Source organism: Mobula hypostoma, chromosome 8 (genome assembly GCF_963921235.1).
Source record: "Mobula hypostoma chromosome 8, sMobHyp1.1, whole genome shotgun sequence".
Classification (NCBI taxonomy): Eukaryota; Metazoa; Chordata; class Chondrichthyes; order Myliobatiformes; family Myliobatidae; genus Mobula; species Mobula hypostoma.
Genome location: NC_086104.1, coordinates 16,916,074 through 16,943,760, shown reverse-complemented (window position 1 = coordinate 16,943,760; position 27,687 = coordinate 16,916,074). Strand labels below are relative to the sequence as shown.

General features: G+C 43.0%; 1 protein-coding gene across 1 annotated transcript; it reads right to left on the bottom strand.

Moving 5' to 3' along the window:
• On the bottom strand, nucleotides 1–27,687 carry sult6b1 (sulfotransferase family, cytosolic, 6b, member 1). Its single transcript, XM_063055520.1, has 7 exons — nucleotides 27,439–27,687; nucleotides 22,161–22,285; nucleotides 19,012–19,101; nucleotides 16,475–16,601; nucleotides 13,327–13,421; nucleotides 12,537–12,693; nucleotides 1–1,281 (listed from the first exon to the last, which is right to left on the bottom strand). The coding sequence occupies exons 1-7, from the start codon at nucleotides 27,650–27,652 to the stop codon at nucleotides 1,151–1,153; spliced, it is 939 nt and encodes a 312-aa protein (XP_062911590.1). The 5' UTR covers nucleotides 27,653–27,687; the 3' UTR covers nucleotides 1–1,150.

The window sequence follows — 27,687 nt, the reverse complement described above, 5'->3', positions numbered from 1 at the left end:
GTTGATGCCACTATGCCACCAGTCAGGTCCTAGGTTAAGAGAGGGGGTAAAATTCTGGTATCTTGTGGCAACAGCAAAAAAATTTTTGGAAATTATAACTTTCAAAGTCACATATCCCCACACTATTGGTTACAGTATCCATAGGAAATGTACAGATGGTACAATTGCCTATTAATTTGACCAATGAGTATTCTATCAATCTGCTCTTATCATTTGCAAAGTGATGTCTACATTCATTCTCTACAACTTCTCCTCCTTAAGTATACAAGTATATGTTTTCATTGCACATCTGTACTTCGCATTGTTACTTTTTCATGCACATTTCGTATTTTTTTCCTTATCTCAATGCTTACATTTTAAAGTATATATTTCTGACTGACCTTGCAACCACAGTTTCCTTGGGGACAAATGAAGTTTTATCTTATCTTAGGACTGCCATTATGTTTACGTCTTTTTGGATTTTTTTTCCCAGAGGATGTGTTGATCCATTCTCAGCTGCGCAAAGTTTTTATAAAACTTAAAATGCAAACACTTTTTTTTTGCTACCACAGGACAACAAATTTCATTACATATGACAGTGATAATAAACGATTCTGATTCCCTTCTTTACTCCTGCTTATTCAACAGAAGACCCAAAAGAGAGGCCAGATAATCTCCATCTAACATCCATGATAATGACAACTGCCTTGCCTTTTTGGGCGTAGATGACAACAAATCTCACTGCAATGACCTGCAATTGTCCTTGTCTAGGGCACAGACGGAGAGTGTCTGGGATACAGCGATAGCACAGTACACTACAGGCAGCATTCACCCATTGTGATGAATTGCAGGAGATTTTGAATTTGATTTGTTTCTGACAAGGAGCAACAAAAGAAGTCTGAACGATTGCTACAGCATTAAATGTTGGGGGTAGGAGAGTTAAAAGAGGCGAGGAGAAACTATGCTTAACATTATAGACATGGAATTGAAAAGTCATAGGGCAACTTGGCCCTGCACCCAGAATATCAAGCTGCCTTTTCCTGGTGGATCATATGGTTCCTTCCATTTTTTTAAGCTGTGGGCTTCAAGCCAGAGGATTCTGAGCATATAGTTCTAAATGATCAGTTCTTTAAAAATATTAATCTTTATTTATCAGTTTTTGTTGCCTTCTTTACGCCTTACAGTACAGGTCGTATTTTAGTTTTGCTCCCAACTTAGTGCCTGCTAAACAACTTTCAAACTTGGCATCCATCTCTCGACTTTGTTCTTCGGTGAAAAGGGTTCTCCAGTCACCAACCACACCTAAGTTTAAAAAAAATATATAAGTATATTGCCATGTACAGCCAAATAATTACAAGTATTGACTGGTTCCCACAGAACAGAGTAAATGGGTGGGTATTGATAAAGAGGGTGGCGTTTTCACCCTAATGTGCACAATGGGGAGAAGTTCCATTGCTTTGAACAATATCCAGCCCTGTTTGAACTCTCTAAACATCTTCATCATCACTTCTCTCCCACACATTCTTTTTCAAATATTTATCATTCTTTATGAAAGTGGTTCCCTTGAAATCTATTAAAAAGGCACTTAGACAGATATGGATGGAAATGCTTTAGAGCAGGGGTCCATGGACACCTTGGTTAATGATAGGGGTCCATGGCATAAAAAAGTTTGTGAACCTCTGGTTTAGAGGGATTGGGGTCCAACATGGTAAACAAGATGAGCTTAGGTGGGCAACTTAGAAAGGTCTGTTTCCATGATGAATTAATCTATTGTTCTTTGTCACAAAAGCAAAAGAGAAAGTATAGCAAAAAATAGTGGGAAATTGGAGGATTGGAAAGCTTTTAAAAAGCCATAAGGTGAGATAAGTTGAAATAAGAAGGTGAGCTAGCCAATGATATAAAAGAGGGTACTAAAGGTTTTCAGATATATAAAGGGTAGAATTGAGGCAAGAGTGGATATTAAACAGCTGGAAAATTGAAATTGGAGAGGTATGATAAGTGTCAAAAATGGCAGACAAACTTAATAAGTATTTTGCACCAGTCTTCATTGTGGAAGACACTGGCAGTGTGCTAGAAATTCGAGAGCGTTGGGGGGCAGAAGTGAGTTTAGCTGCTATTATGAAGGAGAAAGTGCTTAGGAGGCTGAGAAGTCTGAAGGTAGATATGTCACCTGGACCAGATGGACTACACCCCAGTGTTCTGAAAGAGGAATCTGAAGAGATTGTGGAGGCAGTAGCAGTGATCTTTCGAGAATCACTAGATTATGGAATAGTTCCAGGGGACTGGAAAATTGCAAATGTCACTCCACTCTTCAAGAAGGAAGAGAGGCAAAAGAAAGGAATTTATGGGCTAGTTAGTCTGACGTCAGTGGTTGGGAAGATGTCGGAGTCTATTGTTCAGGATGAAGTTACGGGGCACTTGGAAGCACATGATGAAAATAGGCCAAAGTCAGCATGGTTTCCTTAAAGGAAAACCTTGCCTGACAAATCTGTTGGAATTCTTTGAAGAAATAACAAGCAGGGTAGACAAAGGAGAATTGGTTGATGTGGTGTACTTGGATTTTCAGAAGGCCTTTGACATGCGGCTGCTCAGTGAGATGAGAGCTAATGATGTTACAAGAGAGATGTTAGCATAGATAGAAGATTGGCTAACTGGTAGGAGGCAAAGAGTTGGAATAAAGGAAACCTAATCTGGGTGGATGCCAGTGACTAGCAACGCACCACATGGGTCAGTTTTGGGACCGCTCCTTTTCACATCATTTATGTTCACATGACGTAGATTCATGATTTGAATGACAGAATCGAGGGCTTTGTGGCCAGTTTTCCAGATGATATGAAGATATGTGAAGGGACAGGTAGTGCTAAGGAAACATGGAGTCTGCAGAAAGCCTTAGGCATATTGCGAGAATTGGCAAAGAAGAGGCAGATGGAAAATAGTGTAAGGATGCGTATGGTCATGCACTTTGGTAAAAGGAATGAATGCACAGACTGTTTTCTAAATGAAGTGAAAATTCAAACATCAGAGGTACACACGCACACGCCAGGGATCAGCAGTGGAAAGGGTGAGCACTTTCAACATCTCTGAAGATCTATCCTGGGCCCAACATATTGATGCAGTTACAAGGGAGACACGCCGGTGGCTATATTTCATCAGGATCTTGAGGAGACTAGATATGTCACCAAAGACTCTCGCAAGTTTCTTTGTAAAACAATAAAGGGTGCAGTGCAGGTAAACGATGAGGGCAGGAGCAGAACGAGGTAGAGTCCATCTGATAGTCATTTCTGAGACGGGGAGTTTAGATTTAAAAGAGTAGAACAATTGTAGTAGAAGTAGTGAGTGGGTCTGCAAGGAGCTGGTTGCGTAGGACACAAAGACTCCTGAACCTCCCACCTGGCGGTAGTAGTGAGAAGAGAAGAAGTCCAGCTGAACGCAAGCAAATGTCGCTGGGTATCTGTTAGCTCTCCACTCTCATCCTCAATGATTTTAATCTAGTTCAAAGCTTTAATCGGCGTGGAGCAATGGAACCGACCACGGGTTTGTTCTCCGCTATCAGGCCTTGAGGTGCTGTCTGCCGCCAGCAATGGGCACCCTGGCTGTATCTGTACTCTCGAAAGCCTAGTTCAGTGAATCTTCCAGGAGATCACAAAAGCACCAGATCATTTAGCCAGTTTGGAAGCTCGTCCTTAAAAGGGAAATTACAGGCTGCAGACTCCAGCAATTGCAGTTCAGAAGAAGTTTATCTACTAGAGTACACAGTGGTTTTATGAGCCGTCTGCAAAATGTCTCTGTTGCCTGCTTGCAAGAACCTATCAACCCTGGCTTTAAATATACCCAGTGACAACCTCCACAGCCGTCTGTGGCAACGAATTCCACAGATTCACCACCCTCTGACTAAAAGAATCGCTTCTCATCTTTGTTCTGAAGGGACGTTCCTCTATTCTGAGGCTGTGCCCTCTGGCCCTAGACTCTCCCTCTACAGGAAACATCTTCTCCATGTCCACTCTCTATAGGCCCTTCAACTTTCTGAATTATATACTGTTGTCACTTTAGTGTTTCTTCACGGACTGTTTCAGTTTGTACAACCATTCTGTTCTGTTCTGCGTTTGTCTCCATATAACCATATAACCATACAACAATTACAGCACAGAAACAGGCCATCTCGGCCCTTCTAGTCCGTGCCGAACTCTTACTCTCACCTAGTCCCACCGACCTGCACTCGGCCCATAACCCTCCTTTCCTTTCCTGTCCATATAGCTGTCCAATTTAACTTTAAATGACAACATCGAACCTGCCTCAACCACTTCTGCTGGAAGCTCGTTTCACACAGCTACCACTCTCTGAGTAAAGAAGTTCCCCCTCATGTTACCCCTAAACTTTTGCCCTTTAACTCTCAACTCATGTCCTCTTGTTTGAATCTCCCCCACTCTCAATGGAAAAAGCCTATCCACGTCAACTCTATCTATCCCCCTCATAATTTTAAGTACCTCTATTAAGTCCCCCCCCCAACAACCTTCTACGCTCCAAAGAATAAAGACCTAACTTGTTCAACCTTTCTCGGTAATTTAGGAGATGAAACCCAGGCAACATTTTAGTAGATCTCCTCTGTACTCTCTCAATTTTATTGACATCTTTCCTATAATTCGGTGACCAGAACTGTACACAATACTCCAAATTTGGCCTCACCAATGCCTTATACAATTTCAACATTACATCCCACCTCCTATCCTCAATGCACTGATTTATAAAGGCCAGCATACCAAAAGCTTTCTTCATGTGTGAGATAAAACTATTTAACTATCCCATTATCAATTTACTTTCTGGAGATACATCTGAATTACTACTTCAGAGCTCTTGGGACAGAGTCCACAGCGAGAATACGCTTCACTATGACGTGCAACTCTACTGTTGTTCCAAATAGATGAAATTCAGAACAGGTCCAGCAGTTGAAGAACTAGATACCTATGAGGCAGGAAAGCCATCAGCTATCCAAATTCATGGTTTGTTAAATCCCTCAACTACCATCAAGGTAAAATGACAGAATCAGCTTAGCTCAATTAGAGTAGAGGACACCAGAAACAACAGAAGGGATCTTTAAAAATGTGGTGACAACACAGGACTGCATTCATACTAAACAGTGATACAATCAAGATACAACCAAGTTCTGCAGCATGTTCACATTGAGAAACAAATAGTAATAGCCAATTTAAAAAGCAAATACTGCAGATGGAAAAAAACCTCCCTGAACATCCACAGCTTCAGAATCAGGTTTGATATCGCTGGCATATGTCATGAAATTTGTGGCTTTGCTGCAGCAGTTCACTGCAATACATAATAATAAAAACTATAAATTACATGAAGTATATATAAAAAATAAATAGTGCAAAAAGAGTGGGGGGAAATACTGAGTAGGTGTTCATGGGTGCATTGTCCATTCAGAAATCTGATAGTGGAGGGTTAGAAACCATTCCCGAAATGTTGAGTACGTGTCTTCTGGCTCCTGTACCACCTCCTTGATGGTAGCAGCGAGAAGCGGGCACACAACATGGGTTGATGGGAGTCCTTAAATGACGGACGCCGCCTTTTGAAGGTGTCCTGGATGCTGGAGTAGCTAGTGCCAATAATGGAGATGGCTGAGTTTACAACTTTCTCCAGCTCTTTCCGATCCTGTGCCGTGGGCCCTCCATAATAGATGGTAATGCTGCTAGTTAGAATACTCTCTATTGTACATTTGAAGAAATTTGATGACATTGGTGGCTTACCAATTCTCTTCAAACTCCTACTGAAATACAGCTGCTGTTATGCATTCTTTGCAATTGTATCAATACGTTGGAACCAGGATAGATCCTCAGAGATGTTGACACACAGGAACTTGAAACTGCTCACCATTTCTACTTCAACGAGGACTGGTGTGTGTTCCCTCAACTTCCTCTTCATGAAGTCCACAATCAATTCCTTGGTCTGCTGACACTGAGAGCAAGGTTGTTGCTGTGACACCACTCAAGCAGCTGATCTATCTCACTCCTTTATGCCTCCTCATCGCAACCTTTTAAAATCACTATGGTCACATCAAAAACCTCAATCTCACTGTGTAATATTAATAAACAGAATAGCTACCTGCTCTTCATAGCTTGCAATATGTGCGTAAAAAGATATACTGTAGTAAAGTTGAAAATGAGGAAAGCGCTCTCTTAATGTCCATATTTCCACAATTAGTGATGAATTTGGAGGGAGCCATCTGGAAGCATTTGAATGCTCTTTATCCCTAACAAGTAGTGAAATACAGAGAGACCCTTTGTAGTTTGGTAACAACAGTGTGCAAATATGTAATAGCCTCTTCCAGTAAAACACATTGTATCTGTAAAATTAACCATGTTACATTTCAACTATTACAATGACAAACAAACTTCATTTCTTAAAATTGTTTACCAACTCATTTACAGGCTGAAATAACACTCAAAACAAAGACTTCAATAACTACAAATTCCTTCTACAACAGCTATACAGTACTGCATCGTCATGGTTAGAATGTGCAGACTCGTCCTCTATTCTTTCTTTGTTTTGAGTGTCATTTCAGCATGTTAATGAGATGGTAAACAATTTTAAGAAATGAAGTTTGTTTCTCATTGTAGTAGTTTAAATGTAACATGGTTAATTTTACAGATACAATGTGTTTTACTGGAAGAAGCTATTATATATTTGCACACTGTTGTTACCAAACTACAAAGGATCTCTCTGTATTTCACTACTTGTTAGGGATAAAGAGCATTCAAATGCTTCCAGATGGCTTCCTCCAAATTCATAGCTAATTGTGGAAATATGAACATTAAGAGAGCGTTTGGTTTTCAACTTTACTGCAGTGTATCTTTTTAAGCAGATATTGCAAGCTGAGAAGAGCAAGTAGTTATTCTGTTTATTAATATTACACAGTGAGATTGGGGTTTTTGATGTGACCATAGTGATTTTAAAAGGTTGCTCAGAAGTTAATCAGACACTATATTAACCCAGGTGTGTAGATGAGGGCCGGGTCTGTTTTGTGCTGCACGGTTTTGAAGGTAGATGTTAAATCCTAAGGAGGAGGACACGTGGAACATTCATTTGATACTGGATAAAGACAGCAGCAAATGCCTCAGGCTTGCCTTTTATTTTCACACCTGGGTTAATATAGTGTCTAATTAACTTTTGAGCAACCTTTTAAAATCATTATGGTCACATCAAAAACCTCAATCTCACTGTGTAATATTAATAAACAGAATAACTACTTGCTCTTCATAGCTTGCAATATGAGTGTAAAAAGATACACTGCAGTAAAGTTGAAAACGAGGAAAGCGCTCTCTTAATGTCCATATTTCCACAATTAGTGATGAATTTGGAGGGAGCCATCTGGAAGCATTTGAATGCTCTTTATCCCTAACAAGTAGTGAAATACAGAGAGATCCTTTGTAGCTTGGTAACAACAGTGTGCAAATATGTAATAGCCTCTTCCAGTAAAACACATTGTATCTGTAAAATTAACCATGTTACATTTAAACTATTACAATGAGAAACAAACTTCATTTCTTAAAATTGTTTACCAACTCATTTACAGGCTGAAATGACACTCAAAACAAAGACTTCAATAACTACAAATCCCTTCTACAACAGCTATACAGTACTGCATCGTCATGGTTAGAATGTGCAGACCCGTCCTCTATTCTTTCATTCCACAAACCAACTTACAAACTCTTTACAAGCAATGACATTTTTCACTGAAACACAATTTGTAAGATGTAATAATATAAATCACATTGGTAAATATTTAGAATTACACCAGACAATATTTTTTCTACCTGTCCAGACATAACAAGTTTTCCACCATGTAATTGATCTTTATTGTACTATTTGCATATTCAGCAAAAGGTTTTCAACAGTTAAGACATCAGTAACTGTACAAACACTGTCAATATATCATTGTCATGAATTGTATTGATTATTGATTACTGTATTGATTTCGGGTAGATGGAGCTCATCAGCCTGGGAAGGCAGTCCATCTAAGAGAGGGAAGACTCTGATTTCAAACCTCTGCTGCCTTGCGGCCATACCCACTCCTGGGAAAGGCTTCGGGAGTAAACCCTGAGGACAAATCCGGAGCTGGAGTCCCTAAGGCAGTCCGACGTTGCCCTCAATCTCGTTCTGGCAACTCCTGCGACGACACCGGTGCCAAGCTGTATTGGCCCTTGCCCTTTCCTTGGACAACATCGGTGGTGTGGAGAGGGGAGACTTGCAACATGGGCAACTTGCCGGTCTTCCATACAACCTTGCCCAGGCCTGCGCCCTGGAGAGGACACTCCAGCGTCGCCTCACCGCGACGGCACAGAGACTTTCCAGGAGCAGATCCACAGTCTAACGAGACTAACGGATGCCACCAGTATGTGATGCTGCTTACTTTGTGAGATTCATGCTAGCATGGAATTCCATTGTCCCACTGTACATGACAATAAACTGAGCTGACCTGATTTGAAAATATTTCGGGATTCTATTTCCACTAACTTTTGAGGAACAGAGTGGCACTCAGAGAAAAAAGAATCTGCCTCAGCTTGCCATATTTTCGAAGAGTTGTAGGTTCTCTCACAAGAGGATGCATCCTCTCCACAACTAACACATATCAATGGCATTTTGTTAAACTGTTTCCCAACTTCACTCTGAATGACTCAGCCCTTATTTCAACACTAAATCCCTGCTTTTAACTCTACTCTCGCACCACTTCTCACTCCAACCATATGCCAGAGGAACCTGATTTAAACACAGAAAATGGCAGACATCCCTCAACATCGGTGGAGAGAGAATTTTGATCAGTATTGATCAGTTTCTCTCCACTTGGCTGCTGTTTCTTTCACTTTGTCCTGTCAAATGTTATGAAGCTTCAACCATTTGACATTCTGTCTAACTGCGTTTTACTCTAAAGTAAATGTAAATGAGATTAGATTACATGCTAAACAGGTCACAGATTATCTTTTTGGTGACACCCTCACAGGCCAATTTCAATCAGAAGAGGTTACTACCGAAAGACTCACAGAGTTGACAAAAATATTGAGGTCTGTGTGGTAAACGTCATGCAATGAGTTCAAATGAAATTCATAGCTAAAGACCACAAGGCATAGGAGCAAAATCATGCCATTCGGCCCATTAAGTCTACTCTGCCATCCCATCATGGCCAGTCTATTATCCTTCCTGACCCCATTCTCCTGCATTCTCCCCATAACCCCTGATGCCCTTACTAATCAAGAACATATCAACTTCCATTTTAAATATACTTTGGCCTCCTCAGCTGTCCATGGCAATGAATTCCAAAGATCCAATACCCTCTGGTTAAAGAAATTGCTCCTCGTCTCTGTTCTAAAGGGACGTTCTTCTATTCTGAGGCTGTGCCTCTGATCCCAGACTCACGCGCTGTGAGAACTGTCCTCTCACATCCACTCTATCTAGCCCTTTCAATATTCCATAGGTTTCAATACTATCCCTACCCTCCCATTCTTCTAAACTCCAACGTGTGCAGGCCCTTTCATTCCTGAACTCGTCCTCATGAATTTCCTCTGGACCCAGCCTAAGGAGGTTGTAGAATTGTTAGAGCATAAAAGGGGACCCTCATCCCATTGATTTAGAGCTGGCTGACTGGGAACTAAATCTGTCAATCCCATACACCTGCCCTTTCCACAACACCTTGACACATATCCTCCTTCAAGTCCTTCCCCAATTCCCTTTTGAAAGCTTTCAATGATTCAGGCACCTTCACTGGCAGAGAGCACAGAGAATCAGCTGGTCTAGGCACTGCTTTGCCATTCCAGTGACTCTGGCACTGCCTGAGTGGAGCTTAAATGATCACCCTATGACCAGACGGTTTCTCAACTTTCCCCAGTATGAAAAAATAGCATGTTGACGTTGGAAGGGTAATTGGCCCTAGTGTGTAAATGAAAACTAGGAGCCGGGATTTACTAATAAAGATGAAAGATAAACATTAGCTTTACTTGTCATAGGTACATTGAAACAAACACACAGTAAAATGTGTCACTTGGACGTCATTCAAGAACGTCCAATTAGAACAGAGATGAAGAGGAATTTCTTCAGCCAGAGGGTGCTGAATCTGTGGAATTCATTGCCACTGATGCCTGTGGAGGCCAAGTCATTGGATATATTTAAAGCAAAGGATGATTGGTTCTTGATTAGTAAGGGCAAAGGGGATGGGGAATGGTGAAGGTGAGGGGGGCATTACTGGAAATTCGAGAAATTGATGTCCATGCCATCAGGTTGGAGGCTACCCAGAAGGAATATAAGGTGTAGGGGCAGCTGCAGCACTTGTTCCACTTGCATGGATAAGTGCCAGGAGGGAGATCAGTTGAGGGGGACGAATGGACAAGGGAGTCGCATAGGGAGCGATCCCTGCGGAAAGCAGAAAGTGAGGGGGGGAGGGGCAGATGTGCTTGGTGATGGGATCCTGTTACAGTTGGCGGAAGTTGCAGAGGATTATGTGCTGGACGCGGAGGCTGGTGGGGTAGTAGGTGAAGACAAGAGGACAAGAGGAACCCTATCTCAGGTAGGGCGGCGGGAGGATGGGGTAAGAGCAAATGTGCATGAAGTAGAAGAGATGCGGCTGAGGGCTGTGTTGATGGTGGAGGAAGGGAAGCCCCTTTCTTTGAAGAAGGAGGACATCTCAGGATAAGGATTATCATTCCAGAACAAAGGAGATGTCCTTCTTCTTCAAAGAAAGGGGCTTCCCTTCCTCCACCATCAAGTAGAATTCAGAAGGATGAGGGATGACCTTATTGAAACCTATCAAATGGTGAAAGGCCTTGATCGAGTGGAAGTGGACAGGATTTTCTTTTGGTGAGAGAGTCTAAGACCAGAGGACACAGCCTCGGAACAGAGGGGAATCCTTTTAGAACGGAGATGAGAAATTCATTTAGCCAGAGATAGGTGAATCTATGGAATTCTTTGCCACAGGCAGCTGTGGAGGCCAAGTCTTTATGTATATTTAAGGCAGAGGTTGATAATTAGTCAGGGCATGAAAGGATACGGGGAGAAGGCAGGAGACTGGGGCTGAGAGGAAAAATGGATCAGCCATGATGAAATGGCAGGGCAAACTCGATGGGCCAAATGGCCTAATTCTGCTTCTCTATCTTACCGTCTTAATCCAAGCCTAATTGGGGACAATTTACAATGACCAATTAACCTGTCAACTGGCACATCTTTGGACTGTGGGAGAAAGCAGAGCACCGAGAGGAAACCCACATGGTCAAGGGGGAATGTACAAACTCCTTACAGCAGTTCAACCAGGGTAGCCTTTTCTGGAAAGCATAGTGTTAATCACTACGGTGCCACCCCATTTTACATGAATAACAGCAGGGTTGAATTACCGGTTTGTAATGTAGGATTAAACATACTTTTCAACTTGGGATTTGGTTAGTTGGAAGGGCATCACACAGTGCGAAACTCCCTCACTTTGCCTGCCAGCGTCTTTTTGCTTGTCTTCAAGCAGTCACTACAAGGCGCCTTGGGTAAACATTAACTGGATGCAGTTTAAAGTTCAACAGTTACAGATAACTTGCCGACTAACAGTAAGTTACACGGCACCTCATTTCCTTCCAAGCTTTGCTCAAAGAAGAACCACTCCCGTCCAACCCAGCGTCTGAAACAGAGGGGGGGCAAGGCTGAGGTCAGAGACAGAGGTCACTTCTGGAAGATCCTAATTACTTCCCGATTTAACACAGGCTCCATATGAAACACGAAGACTGAATTTCTGTCAAGTCATGCCCTGATCAGCCCCGCTGCTGATCTTGCACAATATGTGTTTTTCCGGTGTTACTACATTCAGCAAACCACATTTCCCCAAGTCGGTCAATGAGTCAGGTTTGGCACGAGATGTCGTGCACGAATTTAGATCAAGTAAAGCCACTGGTAGCCACGGTAGCATAACGGAGCTGGGAGTTCAATTCCGGCACTGTTCTGTAAGGAGTCTCTGTACGTCCTCCCTGTGGAATGCGTGGGTTTTCCCCGAGTGCTCTGGTTTCCTCCCACAGTCCAAAGCCACTCCAGTTCGGTGAATGAACTCTTCTCGGGCTCCCAGCTGGGTACAGGTATCAATTTTAACCGATGTTTCACTGGTAAACTCTGCCATCTTCAACAGGGATGATGCCTGGGCATATCTCATCCTGTGGTATATGTACCCACTAGACAATCCTAGGCATCACCCCCGATGACCATGGCAGAGTTTGGTATTGAAACGTCCTTTAAAATCGATATGTGTACCCGCCTGGAAGCCCAAGAAGAAATTATTCGTCATATACACCGGGAAAGCACGAGATCCTCTTTCACCTTCTGGGTAGGTTAGCTGGTCATTGTAAATTGTCCCGTGATTAGGTTAATTAGGGTTGTGTGACGTAGCTTGAAGGGTCAGAAGCGACTACCTTGCACTGCAACACTTAATAAATGAACAGACAAACAAATAAATAATAAGCGCGTTTGGCAATGTCTCCCAGGAGAACGACTACACAGTTTCCTGGGCCACTATATCTGATTTTACCTACCTTTGCGGAAAAAGACGTTGCCAAGGTTGAAGTGGGTTTTCTGTGAGTTGGCACTCATGGCTTGGAAGGTGCCCTTGTCGGCAATGTTTTGAATCTGTTCTTCACTCAGTGAGAAGCCATAGAACTCTGCTATCCTCCGCACTCCCCCTGCCAGGTCCTAGAGAGTTGGGGGGGGGGGGTGGAAAGAGGTAAACAAAAACACTTTAATAAACCTGTCAAACGGCAGAATGAAATAGAACTTCGATACAACAGAGGGGTGTCCACTTTGATAGGGTTTTCTCTCGGATCTCTGGGTCTCCCCTCCAGTCCTCGAGTTTCTTCCCACACTCCACAGATCACCAAATTGCTAGGTTAGTCCTCTGCTTCTTAAGCCCGTCACCTCTACCGGGGCACAGGCCGCCGACAGCAGAGTCCTCTGCCTGGGGCCGATGGACGGTCGATTGGCCCTGTGACTTCCAATTAGGTTAGTTGGCCATTGGAAATGGCCCCCAGCCTGCAGGTGAGTGGCAGAATCTGGGGGCAGTTGATGAATTTGGGAAAGAATGGGATAATGGTGTAACTGGGCGATTGATGGTGAACACAGCGAACCATTTGCGCAGCATTCGTTTGCATTGCTTCCTTGTAGAAGTGAGTGCCTATGGTTATCTAGTTAGATAGCTTTGTGTATGTAGGGCTTGACAGGGACACTGCGGTTATCAGGAAAATAATTGGTAAATGTTGTGAAATTTGTTGTTTTGCGGCAGCAGGACTGTGCAATACATGAATTACAATAAGAGTAAGACTCCCGTACCTCCTTCAGCTCTTCAAATGTGATAACCATAACACCTTCATCGTCAATGTACTTGTCCGAAACGAGAGCGTGATCAAAGTAAGATCCCCAGGCCACTGGTTCAGAAAAATGTCACAGAAGGAAACATTAACCGTTTATGGATTTTCCATGACTTTTGGGTCACATTTTCCTTCATTTTCAGAAGAGGCACAAGACAGCACTAGAGGCATCGTCACACTCCCCACCTCTCCCATTTTGTTCCATCTCTTGTTTCCCTTTTTCTGGTCTCTTTGTCTGTCTCTATCTATCAGTCACCCAGCTTCCCCTCCCTGGCACTACCAGTTTGTCATCTCACACCCCCTACCCAGTCCACAGATCAGCTAAGTCCTTTCTTGCTGCTCCCCATCCATGAGACACAGGACCATAAGACATTGAAGAAAAGTCTGGTCATCTGCTCCACTGAGCTTGCTCTGCCATTCCATCATGCCTGATTTATCATCCTCCCGCCTTCTCCTTCTAACTTTTGAAACCTTTACTAAACAAGAACCCTACAACCTTTGCTTTAAATATATCTAGTGACTTGGTTTCCACAGACAGCTGTGGCAAAGAATTCCACAGATTCAACTCTCTCTGGCTAAAGAAATTCCTTCTCATCTCTGTTCTAAATGGATGTCCCTCTATTCTAAGAGGATGCAGGGTGACTTGGATAGGTTGAGTGAGTGGGCAAATTCATGGCAGATGCTATTTAATGTGGATAAATGTGAGGTTATCCACTTTGGTGGCAAGAACAGGAAAATAGATTGTTATCTGAATGGTGGCCAATTAGGAAAAGGGGAGGTGCAACGAGACCTGGGTGTCATTATACACCAGTCATTGAAAGTGGGCATGCAGGTGCAGCAGGCGGTGAAAAAGGCGAATGGTATGCTGGCATTTATAGCGAGAGGATTCGAGTACAGGAGCAGGGAGGTACTACTGCAGTTGTACAAGGCCTTGGTGAGACCACACCTGGAGTATTGTGTGCAGTTTTGGTCCACTAATCTGAGGAAAGACATCCTTGCCATAGAGGGGGTACAAAGAAGGTTCACCAGATTGATTCCTGGGATGGCAGGACTTTCATATGATGAAAGGCTGGATCGACTAGGCTTATACTCTCTGGAATTTAGAAGATTGAAGGGGGATCTGATTGAAACGTATAAAATCCTAAAGGGATTGGACAGGCTAGATGCAGGAAGATTGTTCCCAATGTTGGGGAAGTCCAGAACGAGGGGTCACAGTTTGAGGATAAAGGGGAAGCCTTTTAGGACCGAGATGAGGAAAAACTTCTTCACACAGAGAGTGGTGAATCTGTGTAATTCCCTGCCACAGGAAACAGTTGAGGCCAGTTCATTGGCTATATTTAAGAGAGAGTTAGATATGATCCTTGTGGCTAAAGGGATCAGAGGGTATGGAGAGAAGGCAGGTATAGGGTTCTGTGTTGGACGATCAGCCATGATCGTAATGAATGGCAGTGCAGCCTCAAAGGGCCGAATGGCCTACTCCTGCACCTATTTTCTATGTTTCTTTGTTTCTATTCTGAGGTTGTGCCCTCTGGTCTCAGACACCTTCACACCAGGAAACATCCTCTCCACATCCACTCTGTCGGGGCCTTTCAATATTTGATACATAAGGGAGAAGGCAGGAGTATGGAGCTGAGAGGGTTGGTAAGTCAGCCATGAAGGAATGGCGGAACGGACTCGATGGGCCAAATGGCCTTGTTCTGCTACTATGTGTTAGGTTCTAACAGTAACATCACATAGGCTGCAGGTATTGAAGGACCTAAAGCAGTGTCCTCTCCATGCGAGGAAGTGGTTGTTGGTAGCTGCAGGTTATATGAAGATGCAGAATTAAAACTGAGGTACTTAGGAGATGTAATTTCGTCAAAGTTGCATTTCTCAGCAAAGTAGTTGGAATGATTAGCATTCCTGCCAATAGTTAGCATTATTGCACAGCCAGAAAGCTAGAATAAGAGGGAAATTTGGATTCCATCGGGAAATAAAAGGCAGGTAATAACACGGGTTTCTCTCAGATAATTTCCTGCAATAGGAGGGCCTCTGTTGCTTTGCTGTTCAAGTGCATACATTTCCCTATAAACAAATGATTTACATATATACAGCACTTCTCACATCACTCCAAAACACTTTGAACTTGTCTATTAAAGTCCTGTGATGTAAAAAAAACACAGCAGCCAATTTGTCCAAAGCAAAAAGTTATATGATTATGACCAGATCATTGGCTTTAGTAATATCAATGAAAGTATAAAGTGTCTTAAATCTCACAACCTTCTGACAGAGAGTGGTGGAGGCAGAGGGAAGATCTGACGGAGGCTGATAACACTTTGACGGGCATGGTTAGAGAAGATTGACAGTATCTTTCTCCTCAGGGTTGAGATATCTAATACCAGATGGCAGGCAATTAAGCTAAAAACAGGTAATTTCAAAGATGGGTGGGGCAAGTTCTTTTTACATGCAAAATGGTGGTAGACACAGAAACATTAGGGGCTTGTAAGGCCATTTAGATAGGCACAGGAATGTGAGGGAAATGTAATGATATGGACATTGTGTAGGCAGAAGGGGTTGGTTTAGTTGGCTACTTGATTACTAATTTAATTGGTTCGGCACAACATTGTGGACCAAAGGCTCTGTTTCTGTGTTGTTCTCTGTTCTATGAGGGGGAATGACTAGGGCGACCCTAGATCAGGGGGTTCCAAACTGGGGACCACGGACCCATAGAAACACAGAAAACCTACAGCACAATACAGGCCCTTTGGCCAACAGAGCTGTGCCGAACATGTCCTTACCTTAGAAATTACCTGGGGTTAACCACAGCCCCCTATTTTTCTGAGCTCCATGTACCTATCCAGGAGTTTCTCAAAAGACCCTATTGTATCTGTCTCCACCATCGTCGCTGGCAGCCCATTCCACGCGCTCACCACTCTCTGCGTTAAAAAACCCTCGAATAATGCTAAGGGTCCAGGACATAAAAAAGGTCAGGAGCCCCTGCTCTAGATATTTGAAAATTTGCCATTGGAAATCAATGTTTTGCATTTATACCATCAGCCAATGCTGGTATTAAAACACAACAGAGCCCATGCATTTGGTTAAAATTGACTAGAAGCTACCGAGACACGTACCTTCTCCAGCCATGAACTTCTTGAAGAACTCATCCCAGGACGTAGGGGTAGGCAGTAAAGGGTTTTTCTGACAGAAGTGATAATAGGAAACAGCGGTATCCTTGGGATTGCGAGATACCACCAGGATCTATGGAGAGGCCATGAGCATTCCACATTTTACTCCAACACCGGGCAGATCAATAAGAACAGTACAATATACTCACAGTGGCCACTTTATTAGGTTCGTGGTCTCCTGCTGCTGTAGCTTTCCACTTCAAGGTTCGATGTGTGCACAGAGATGCTCTTCCTCACACCACTTTGTAACACATGGTTATGTGAGGTACATTCACTTTCCTGGAACCAATCCAGTCACTTCTCTCTGACCGCTCTCATTAACAAGGCGTCTTTGCCCACAGGTCTGCTGCTAACTGGATGCTAACTATGCTTTCTTTGCACCATTATCTGTAAACTCTGGACAGCGTGAAAATCCTAACAGCGGATTCTGAGATACTTAAACCACCCCGTCTGGCATGGACAATCCACGGTTGAAGTCACTTAGATCACATTTCTTCCCCGTTCCTATGTTTGGTCTGAACCTCTTGACCTTGCCTGCATGCTTTCATGCACTGAGTTGCTGCCACATGATTGGCTGATTAGATATTTGCATCATTGAGCAGGTGTAGAGGTGTACCTAATAAAGTGGCGACTGCATCTACATTGCCCTCCCAATCCCTTCAGCATGGCTGGCAGACCTGATTCCAATCAGCACTGAGTAGACAGATGGTAGGGGAATGGACGGCCACGGTCCTGGTGCAAGTCGATGTGACTTAGCAGTTGAAATGGTTTTGCACAGATTAGATGGACCGAAGGGCCAGTTTCTGTGCCGAGGTTTCCTATGACTCTATGAACCCCATTTCTTCAACACTAACAATTCTGTTTTCACTAATTTTAGCCTATCATTTCAGTTTTAAACATTAGCACAACGCCTCTAACACATATTGCTTTTATTTGTCGCTGGTTTTTTTTCGTTTCCTCATTTCATAGTGAAGCTGTATTCAAGATTCAAGATTGTTTATTGTCATCCTTCAGCGCACGAGTGTAAAGGAGAAGGAAATAATTGTTACTCTGGATCTGATGCAGCATAAAAAAGCACAACGTACAAGTAACTGTTGAGTGTGGCCCTGGATAGAGAAGATTGCTTTACACACGTGGGCTGATTGTACATAAAGTGATGCAGGGTGCAGATGTATCTGAACTTGAGATGACTGACAGAAAATGATAGGTGACAAAGTGACTCTTGACAAGAGGAACTCTTCTAAGTAGCAGTAGATTATGTCCTCTCCAGTGTTTCAGTCTGCTTTTCACAATATGGGCCCAGCCACCGATAAAGCAGGGTCTCAACAATGTATCACCATTTATATCGTTTAGATTTTACACAACATACTTCTAGTAATAAATCTTAACCTTTTATTAACCTGTTTTAACATACCCACCCTTCATTAAGAACATGTTGACTTAAAACACTTTAAATCCCTGTGTGTTTTTTTCCCAGCTAAGTGGCATTATGTAGAAATCCAAATCGTTGATGTGCTTGAGTCCGGATGGTGCTTACAGCAGTAGCTCATGCCTACTAGTACTGAAAATTTATTTTCTACTCTCTTTACTAAACAACAATCGTTTCTCATTACTTCGCTGCAAGAATTTCCTATGTTGTAGTTTGTCAAAGAATTTCCTCAGTTTCTTTCACTGAACTTTCTAATTATCTTGTCCTTTAACAAATAATGTTCATCAAAAGTAATTGGCTCTTTTGAAATCCACACAATCTACTTCTTACTCTTGCACCTATCAAAGTTGGTGTAATTTTCTGTCATATCTAAATAAGTTCCCCTGACACAATTACTGAAAAAACTAGCTTGCAATTATTCAGTTTAGTTATGTCCTCATTTTTGAAAATGAGTGTTACCTCGCCTCAGCTCCAATTGTCTGACAGGCATTTACTCTTAATAGTACAACCTCTGGGCTCCACTAATTGGAACTGTATGATTCTAATCTCTTATGAAAAGCACCTTAATGCCAAGTTTGGATTTCTTGTCTTGCAGCTTCACTGGAAGGTAGTGAATTGTGAACAGTATTTTGAACTGCTAACGAATACTGGTCAGTGCAATTTGTTCAAGACATGCATCAACCTGGGGAGCTGCTGATAGTGTAAATCCTGGGACCTCATTCCGCTCTTCCTGAAATATTTACTTCATTTGGCTCTGTTCATCCAAAATGCTCTTCCTGGCCATTGTAAACGCCTCCTTGTCCCACTACACCTCTTTCATCCCTTTCAAAATTTTACCCCTTATCAGATGCTTGAAGTGTGAAACAGAGAATAAGTTCTCCAAAGTCCCTGCAAACATGCCATCCAGTTTTATTTTCTTTCTGTTTGTGGTTTTCCATTCCCAGGATAAAGACCTGGTCAAACAAGCCCTTTTAAGATTAGTTTCAGAGACCAGCCTTTTGTTTAGTCGCACATTCTCGCATTTTGTTATTGAGTAGTAACCTAGCAACCTTACCTTCGTTTTCTTCTCAATTATAGATGTTGGTAAATCTTCGTAATGGAAATGTGTTCCATAAACCCGTGGTGATTGCTGGTTTTTAAACAGCTGAAATAAACAACCAGAGAGAGAATAACTCATTAAGGGTATTTGGATGCGAAAGAAAGCCAGATTCAAGATTGCCTCATGTCGTTTGCAGTACACAAGTGTACAGGAGAACCAAGTAATTGTTACTTTGGATCTGATGCAGCACAAATAAAGACTCTATTACATAAAAAAACATAATAATTAAAGATACAATAAATATGAATACATAAGATAGCTTATATACATAGATTTATTACCTGTCCACAAAGTGATACTAGGCACGGAGGTGGCTCTGCATAGTGTGACTCTGACAGGAAACGATAAAGTTGTGGTGGGGGGGTATGAAGGGGTGAATTAGTGGGAGGAAGTGTTGATCCACCTTACTGCTTGGGGAAAAGTAGCTGTTTTTGAGGTGGTGGTGGATGCTACATAACCTCCTCCCTGATGGGAGTGGGACAAACAGGGTGGGTGGGATCCTTCGTGATGTTACTGGCCCTATCCCAGCACCTTTCTATATGTTTGTCCTTGATGCTGGTTAGGCCGGTGCCGGTGATGTGTTGGGCAGTTTTGACCACCCGTTGTAGAGACTTCCTGGCCGCTGCAATGTGGTTCCCGCACCGTGCAGTGACACAGCATGCTAGCCACTATAACATTTCACCCTCTGCAAAGTACATTAATGCAAAGCAGTCCTGCACTCGTCTTTCAAGGGCCACCTAAAGAAAACATTGTAAATAAGCCCGGCCCAAAGAGAATAATGTAAATCCTGCAGAAGCTATAATAACTTCTTTCCAACAAGCAATGCTTGGACCACACTACCATTGTGATTACTACATGGCGTATTATACTGACAAGCTGTCCAAGGCAAGCCTTTACAGATAAAAACTAAATATCACGCAGATGCAGCTACACTATAAAATAAGAGGCTCTGAATTAATCCATTAATCAAAGCTTAATTATTATAGTAACCTGGAAGGACAAACTCCAAGGCAGAGTACAAAGTAAATGGCAGGATACTTGGTAGTGTGGAGGAGCAGAGGGATCTCGGGGTACATGTCCACAGATCCCTGAAAGTTGCCTCACAGATGGATAGGGTAGTTAAGAAAGCTTATGGGGTGTTAGCTTTCATAAGTCGAGGGATAGAGTTTAAGAGTCGCGATGTAATGATGCAGCTCTATAAAACTCTGGTTAGGCCACACTTGGAGTACTGTGTCCAGTTCTGGTCACCTCACTGTAGGAAGGATGTGGAAGCATTGGAAAGGGTACAGAGGAGATTAACCAGGATGCTGCCTGGTTTAGAGAGTATGCATTATGATCAGAGATTAAGGGAGCTAGGGCTTTACTCTCTGGAGAGAAGGAGGATGAGAGGAGACATGATAGAGATGTACAAGATAATAAGAGGAATAGATAGAGTGGATAGCCAGTGCCTCTTCCCCAGGGCACCACTGCTCAGTACAAGAGGAGATGGCTTTAAGGTAAGGGGTGGGAAGTTCAAGGGGGATATTAGAGGAAGGTTTTTTACTCAGAGAGTGGTTGGTGCGTGGAATGCACTGCCTGAGTCAGTGGTGGAGGCAGATACACTAGTGAAGTTTAAGAGACCACTAGACAGGTACATGGAGGAATCTAAGGTGGGGGCTTATATGGGAAGCAGGGTTTGAGGGTCGGCACAACATTGTGGACCGAAGGGCCTGTACTGTGCTGTACTATTCTATGTTCTATGTTTATATAACTGCCATTTCCATGGGCTCAAATACCTGGTGTTTAACAGTATGATAGCAGCCAAATGATTGCAGGCAATAGGTTACAGCAACATTAAGGGAACTTTTGCCCTCATCAGTAATCCTTGCAAGTCATTTTATTGCCTCTGGATTACACACAGTTCAAAGAAATTGGACTTAATTTCTGGGACAGAAGTGATTATGTGTTCTTGATAGTTTGGAATAGTACACCTCAAAAGGACATCAATGCCAAAGTGACGAAGAGTCAACTTGCATTAAAAATATCTTTTTATTTGTATGAACTTTAACTTGTATGAAATCCTGCACGATTTCATAGAGCATGCCACATCTAATGAGGTGTTGTTAGTGTTGTAATGTAGGATATTTGCACAAGTAGGGGAGTACTCAGGATAAGCAGGACATCCTATTTAAATAAATACAAGAAACCCCTCTGATGCCCTTTGGAGTTGGTAATGTAGACTCAGCACCATGCACAGATTAAGCCCAAATCCAGATTCCCATGAATCACAGCACAATGGAAATTGTCCATCACAATTTGAAGGATGTGAACCGCAGATTAGTTGTATTTGAAACATCAAAACATACAGTAAAATACAACCATGTACTGGGGGCAGCCCATACATGTCTGGCGCCAGCATAGCATGCTGACAATTTATTATCCCTAACCCTTTGGAAGGTGGGAGGAAACTTTGTCGGCGATGATATCACGAGCACACCATAGACATCGAGGGTTGCAGGTTGTCTCCAGGTCTGGTGGTTGGGTCCCAGTGATGTGCTCAGCCATCCTAATCACCCATTGGTGTGCTATGCTACGTAGCTGCTGGAAGCATGGTGACTCTTGGGGGCTGCCCCCAACACATTCTCAGACTGCATGGGTCATTGACACAAACAATGCATTCCACTCTAAGTTTCGATACAGATGTGACAAATAAAGCTAATCTCTCTTTAATGTGCAATGGTGAACTGCTCCCGAAACAGGAGAGGACATGGTAGGTGACGCATAGCTCAGGACACATGGTACGTGACTAACACACACCAAGCACCACCTGGCAAATACGGTTTCTCAGCTGATGCTAATCCAGCACAAACTCCCTGTGGGAAGGTTGTCCTGTGTGACCTGAGCAACGAGGCAGAGCAGCTAAACCTGTAATCTGACAATCCCCACGAGACATTTCGAAAAGGTTTCATTGAATTCATGGCACAAAGCTGATTTGCCAGGTATAGCCTGCCTCTTTGTTCTTACCTACACTCTCCCCAGAGCACACCTGTATGATGGATACTGAACCCATGACCAATTACTTTTTCTCCCTCCAATACTCTGAGTAAAAGGACTCGTGAACCTACCTTGTGTCTATCAGCATTTGCAAATTCCAGTATCACGACTTTAGGTTCATTTTCTTTCTCTTCTTCAGTTTTATTCTGAACGGTAGAGGCAATACCACAAAGTAGCTGAATTACCCAATTAAATCCTGCAGCACACAATTTAAGATAAAAGATTATAGAACCAGTTACGTGTAATAGTGCAACTGGATTCCAGGTACAGGAACAAATGTCCTGCCCTGATGCAATTCTGAACTACACACATATACATACACAATTCATACATGTGTGAACATAGAACAACATACATAAACACATACAATATTGCGTCAAAGTCTCAGGCACGTGTAAAAAATGTGCAAAGTGAAAATGATTTCAAAGATAATGAATTGAAAAAGTTTCTAAATATCAAAAGAATAACTATAAAAAGCAGTAAACAGTAAAAAAACTAAATCAAGTCAATATTTGGCGAGATCACCCTTTGACTTTAAAACTGCTTTGATTCTCTGAGGTGCACTGTCATGCCGTTTTATAAGAAAATCGGCTAGTAGGTTGTTCCAAGCATCTGAGAACTTCCTACAGTTCTTCTGCAGACTTTGGCTATCTCCCTTGCTTCTGTCTCTCCAAGTAATATCAGCAGCCCTGATGATGTTGAGATCAGGGCTTTGTGAAGGCCACACCATCCGAAACCGTGTAAAAATCTCGGTGCCCAAGACAATAGCTCAGAACTGTACACACAGACAGATACAAATGCACACACACACACACACACACACACAAGAACACAACACATACATACAGAATGTGAACACATACACTCACATATACAAACACAACACACACAAGCACAGATGTACACTGACAGTAAATGAAAGGAGTTGCTTTTCTGGTAACTTTAGCTCCTGGTGAAGACGTTGTACGTTCGTTTCTACCCTCCTTGGAGAACAGAAACACTCAATATTATACTGCACTCCAGCGGAGCGATTTGGCTCTTCCTCCTTTTTGCTCTTCACCTCCTAGAACCTGCAGCCTCGCCCCAGCCCAGCCCTCTTCCCCCCCCCCTACACTAACTTACCCAAACTTAGCCCAGAATCCTGAAATAAAACACAGAATATAGAACATTACAGCCCTGGAACAGGTCTTTCAAACCACAATACCTCTGCCAACCATGATGCCAGCTTATAGTGCACATCTGCCTGATTGTTATTTGGAATAAGGAGGGTGGGGCAAGTTCAGTTAAAACAATGAAGTACAGAATGTATTATTTATTTATCTATTGAGATACAACATAGAATAGGCCCTTCGAGCTGCACCACCCAGCAACCCCTGATTTAATCCTAGCCTAATCACAGGATCATATATAACCATATAACAATTACAGCACAGAAACAGGCCATCTCGACCCTTCTAGTCCATGCCAAACTCTTACTCTCACCTAGTCCCACTGACCTGCACTCAGCCCATAGCCCTCCATTCCTTTCCTGTCCATGAATCTATCCAATTTAACTTTAAATGACAACATCGAACCTGCCTCAACCACTTCTGCTGGAAGCTCGTTCCACACAGCCACCACTCTCTGAGTAAAGAAGCTCCCCCTCATGTTACCCCTAAACTTTTGCCCTTTAACTCTCAACTCATGTCCTCATTTGAATCTCCCCCATTCTCAATGGAAAAAGCCTACCCACGTCAACTCTATCAATCCCCCTCATAATTTTAAACACCTCTATCAAGTCCCCCCTCAACCTTCTACGCTCCAAAAAATAAAGACCCAACTTGTTCAACCTTTCTCTGTAACTTGGGAGATGAAACCCAGGCAACATTTTAGTAAATCTCCTCTGTACTCTCTCAATTTTACTGACATCTTTCCTATAATTCGGTGATCAGAACTGTACACAATACTCCAAATTTGGCCTCACCAATGCCTTATACAATTTCAACATTACATCCCAACTCCTATACTCAATGACCAATGATAATTTACAATGACCAATTAATCTTCCAACCGGTATGTCTGGAAACCAAAGTGGTCACGGGGAGAATGTACAAATTCCTTTCAGAAAGTGGCAGGAACTGAAGCCGGGTCGCTGGTAATGTAAAGCGTTGGGTTATCCACTACGCTACCGTGCTGATTATGTACTCTACGGGCAAATTACCAACCCTTCTTCCCCAGGCATCCAGCAACCCTGTAGGTGAAACGTACAGTGCAGAGAGGATGTATCCCTTTCTGAGGAGAGTTGAACCAAGGGTCATGGTCATAGAATACGGGTTGGGACTGAGATGTGGAGAAACTTCTTCACTCAGGGGTTCAAGAATCACTGGAACTCTTCAGCTGGATCTACAGCGTAGAATTAGTAACTGAATTCGTCCCAAGCAGAGATCAGTGGGTTTCTGGATATTACGCGAATTTCAGGGAGACGGCAAGTAAAGGGAGCTGATACAGACCAGCCATGACGTTGATGAACAGTGCAGCAGACCCGAAGACCCAGACGGGTGTCCCATGTTCCTAATTCTGTGAGCTGCCACATGCATATTTACAAGGAGTGTCGCTGTAAGAAAACAGCATCCATCATCAAAGACCCCCACGATTCAGCCCATGCCCTCTTCCCACTTCTACCAAAGGGCAGGAGGTACAGGTGCCATGGGTCCCTCACCACCAGGTTCAGGAACAGTTATTACCCTACAAATTTCAGGCTCCTGAACCAGCATGGATAACCACATTCCCCACAACACTGGGCTGACTCACTCTCAAGGACTCTGTAATTACAACTCATGTTCTCAGCATTACTCTTTATTTGCACTGTTTGTCTTCTTTTGCATGTTGCCTTTCTTCAGATTTTGTCTGTTTATGTATAGTTTTTGTAAATTCTATTGTATTTTTTTCTTTCCAGTAAATGTCTGCAAGAAAATGACTCTCAAGGTAGTATATGTTAACATATACGTACATTCTTTGATGATAAATTTTCTTTGAAACATAGAAAACTTACAGGCCTTTCGGCCCACGATGCTGTGCCGAACATGTACTTACTTTAGAAATTACCTAGGGTTACCCACAGCCCTCTATTTTTCTAAGCTCCATGTACCTATCCAGGAGTCTCTTAAAAGACCCTATCGTATCCACCTCCACCACTGTTGCCAGCAGCCCATTCCACGCACTCACTACCCTCTGCGTAAAAAAACTTACCCCTGACATCTCCCCTGTACCTACTTCCAAGCACCTTAAAACTGTGCCCTCTCGTGTCAGCCATAAACTTGAACTTTAATTATTATATCCTTGTGTTGTGACCCAAACAATATCTGCACCATCAGTCTTGTCCACCAGTTCTCAGCCTATCTTCAGCAGTGGGTGTCTCGATTCACTCTCCCCATTACAGCCGCTTGCTGAGATCAGAAAGGGATGGATTGGAAAAAGCCCGCACACCTCAGGCTAGGGAAAGGAGCAGACCATGCCAGACCCTAGCTTGTGATTTTTTTTAAACCAATCACATAAAGTGCAGGGCTCTCCTTGGGAAGTCAAAGCCAGGAAGGCAGACTCTAATTGGGTCAAAGGATGTGGGAGCCAGGTAGAAGAAGAACATTCAATGCCAATTTGTCTTGCTCAAGGAAACTAGGATTCATCTGTTTAGAAATTATGTATTTGGCGCATCACAATTTCAAATATGGCTTAGCACTGGAATACCAGGATATTGTAATGCTGGAAACACTCAGCAGGTCAGAAAGCTCCTGCGGAAAGAGAAATAGAGTTACTATTTTCAGTCAGAGACTTAGGGGTTTTAACCTGACACATTAATTCTGTTTCTCTCCCCACAGTTGCTGCCTTACCTGCTGAGTGTTTCCAGCATTTTCTAGCTTTATTTCAGGTTCCCAGCACCTACATTTTCTAAGATCAACCAGGTATTGTTACTGCTGCAATTGTAAACATTAAACTAAAAGACAGACACAGAGTTAAGCAACAGCAAAAAAAAATCACAGCCATGCAAAATGAAACAATCTAAAATGTCTACCAATAACAAAACTTTTGGAAGAATTCAGCAGGTCATACAATATCTGTTTCAGATTGACACCCTTCAATCAGGGGTTGGGAACCTGGGATCCATGGACCCCTGGGTTAATGGTAGAAGTCCATGGCATAAAAAAAAGGTTGGGATTCCCTACTTCAACTGGACGCTGATAGAAGGGGTCCAGATAGAAGGTCTGGACCAGAGATGTTGACTGTCCATTTCTCTCCACAGATCACAAACACACAAAATTCTGCAGATGCTGGAAATCCAAGTAACACACACACAAAATGCTGGAGGAACTCAGCAGCATCTATGGAGGGGACCTGATGAAGGGTCTCGGCCCAAAATGTCGACTGTTTACACTTTTCCATTGATGCTGCCTGGCTCGCTGAGTTTCTCCAGCACTTTGTTTTGTGTCCATCCCTAGATGCCGCCAGACTCCCTGAGCTCCCCCACAGTATGATATTTTGCTCCAAGTGGAGGTACAGGAGTCTGAAGACCACCATACAGAAACAGCTTATTAACAAACCAGAGGAAATCTGCAGACGCTGGAAATCCAAGTAACACACACAAAATGCTGGAGGAACTCAGCAGGCCAGGCAGCATCTATGGAAAAGAGTACAGCTGGCGTTTCAGGTTGAGACCCTTCACCAAGAATGGAGAACAAAAGATGAGGAGTAGAGTTAAAAGGTGGAGGGGGGGGGGAGAGAGAAATACAAGGTGATAGGTGAAACGAGGAGGGGGAGGGGTTGAAAATTAAGAATGTAAGAAATAGGAGCAGGAATAGGTAGTCTGGCATGTTGAGCCTGTTGGCAGTTCAATAAGGAGATGGACTCATCTCCACCTACCTGTCTTTTCCCTATAGCTTATAATTCTGCTGCTATGCAAAAATCTATCCAACCTTGACTTAAAATATATTTACTGTACTGAGGTAGCCTCCACTAGTCCATTGGGCAGAGAATTCCACAGAATCACCACTCTCTGGGAAAAGCAGTTCCTCCTCATCTCCGTCCTATATCTCCTCCCCCAAATCTTGAGGCTATGTCCCCTCCTGCCAATAAACCCTTCGCTATTCATTTTTTCCCCACTATTTCTTTTGGTAGGTTTATGTCCTTGCACCGACTTGCTGTCCCAGAACATTAACTTTCAGGTCATCCAAGTCAGTGGAGACGTATCTGATTCGGACTTCCTAAAAATGTTCTGCTGTGGACCAGAAACACGGGCACATTTTTGTCGACAGTAACTAAATTAAATTAAACTGCGCTCAGCTACGGTTCAGCTATAGCGACAGCCGTCCGTCTCACCGCATTTGGGATAGGAAACGAGGCACATATCTTCAGGATGAGCTTCGAACTTTGAAAACTGTTCTAGGTTGTGCTCGGTACACAGTAGCGAGGGGAAGAGCATCCCGTTGCGGCGATACAGCAGCTCCTCCGGCTTCAGCTCGCTTGCCTTCTTCAGCAACCCCAGAAACCTGCCGTCGGCGTTTCCGTGTTGTCCCGCCTGCTCGCTCGCCATTTCCAAAGCCTGACAAAGAACCGGCGAGGATGCTC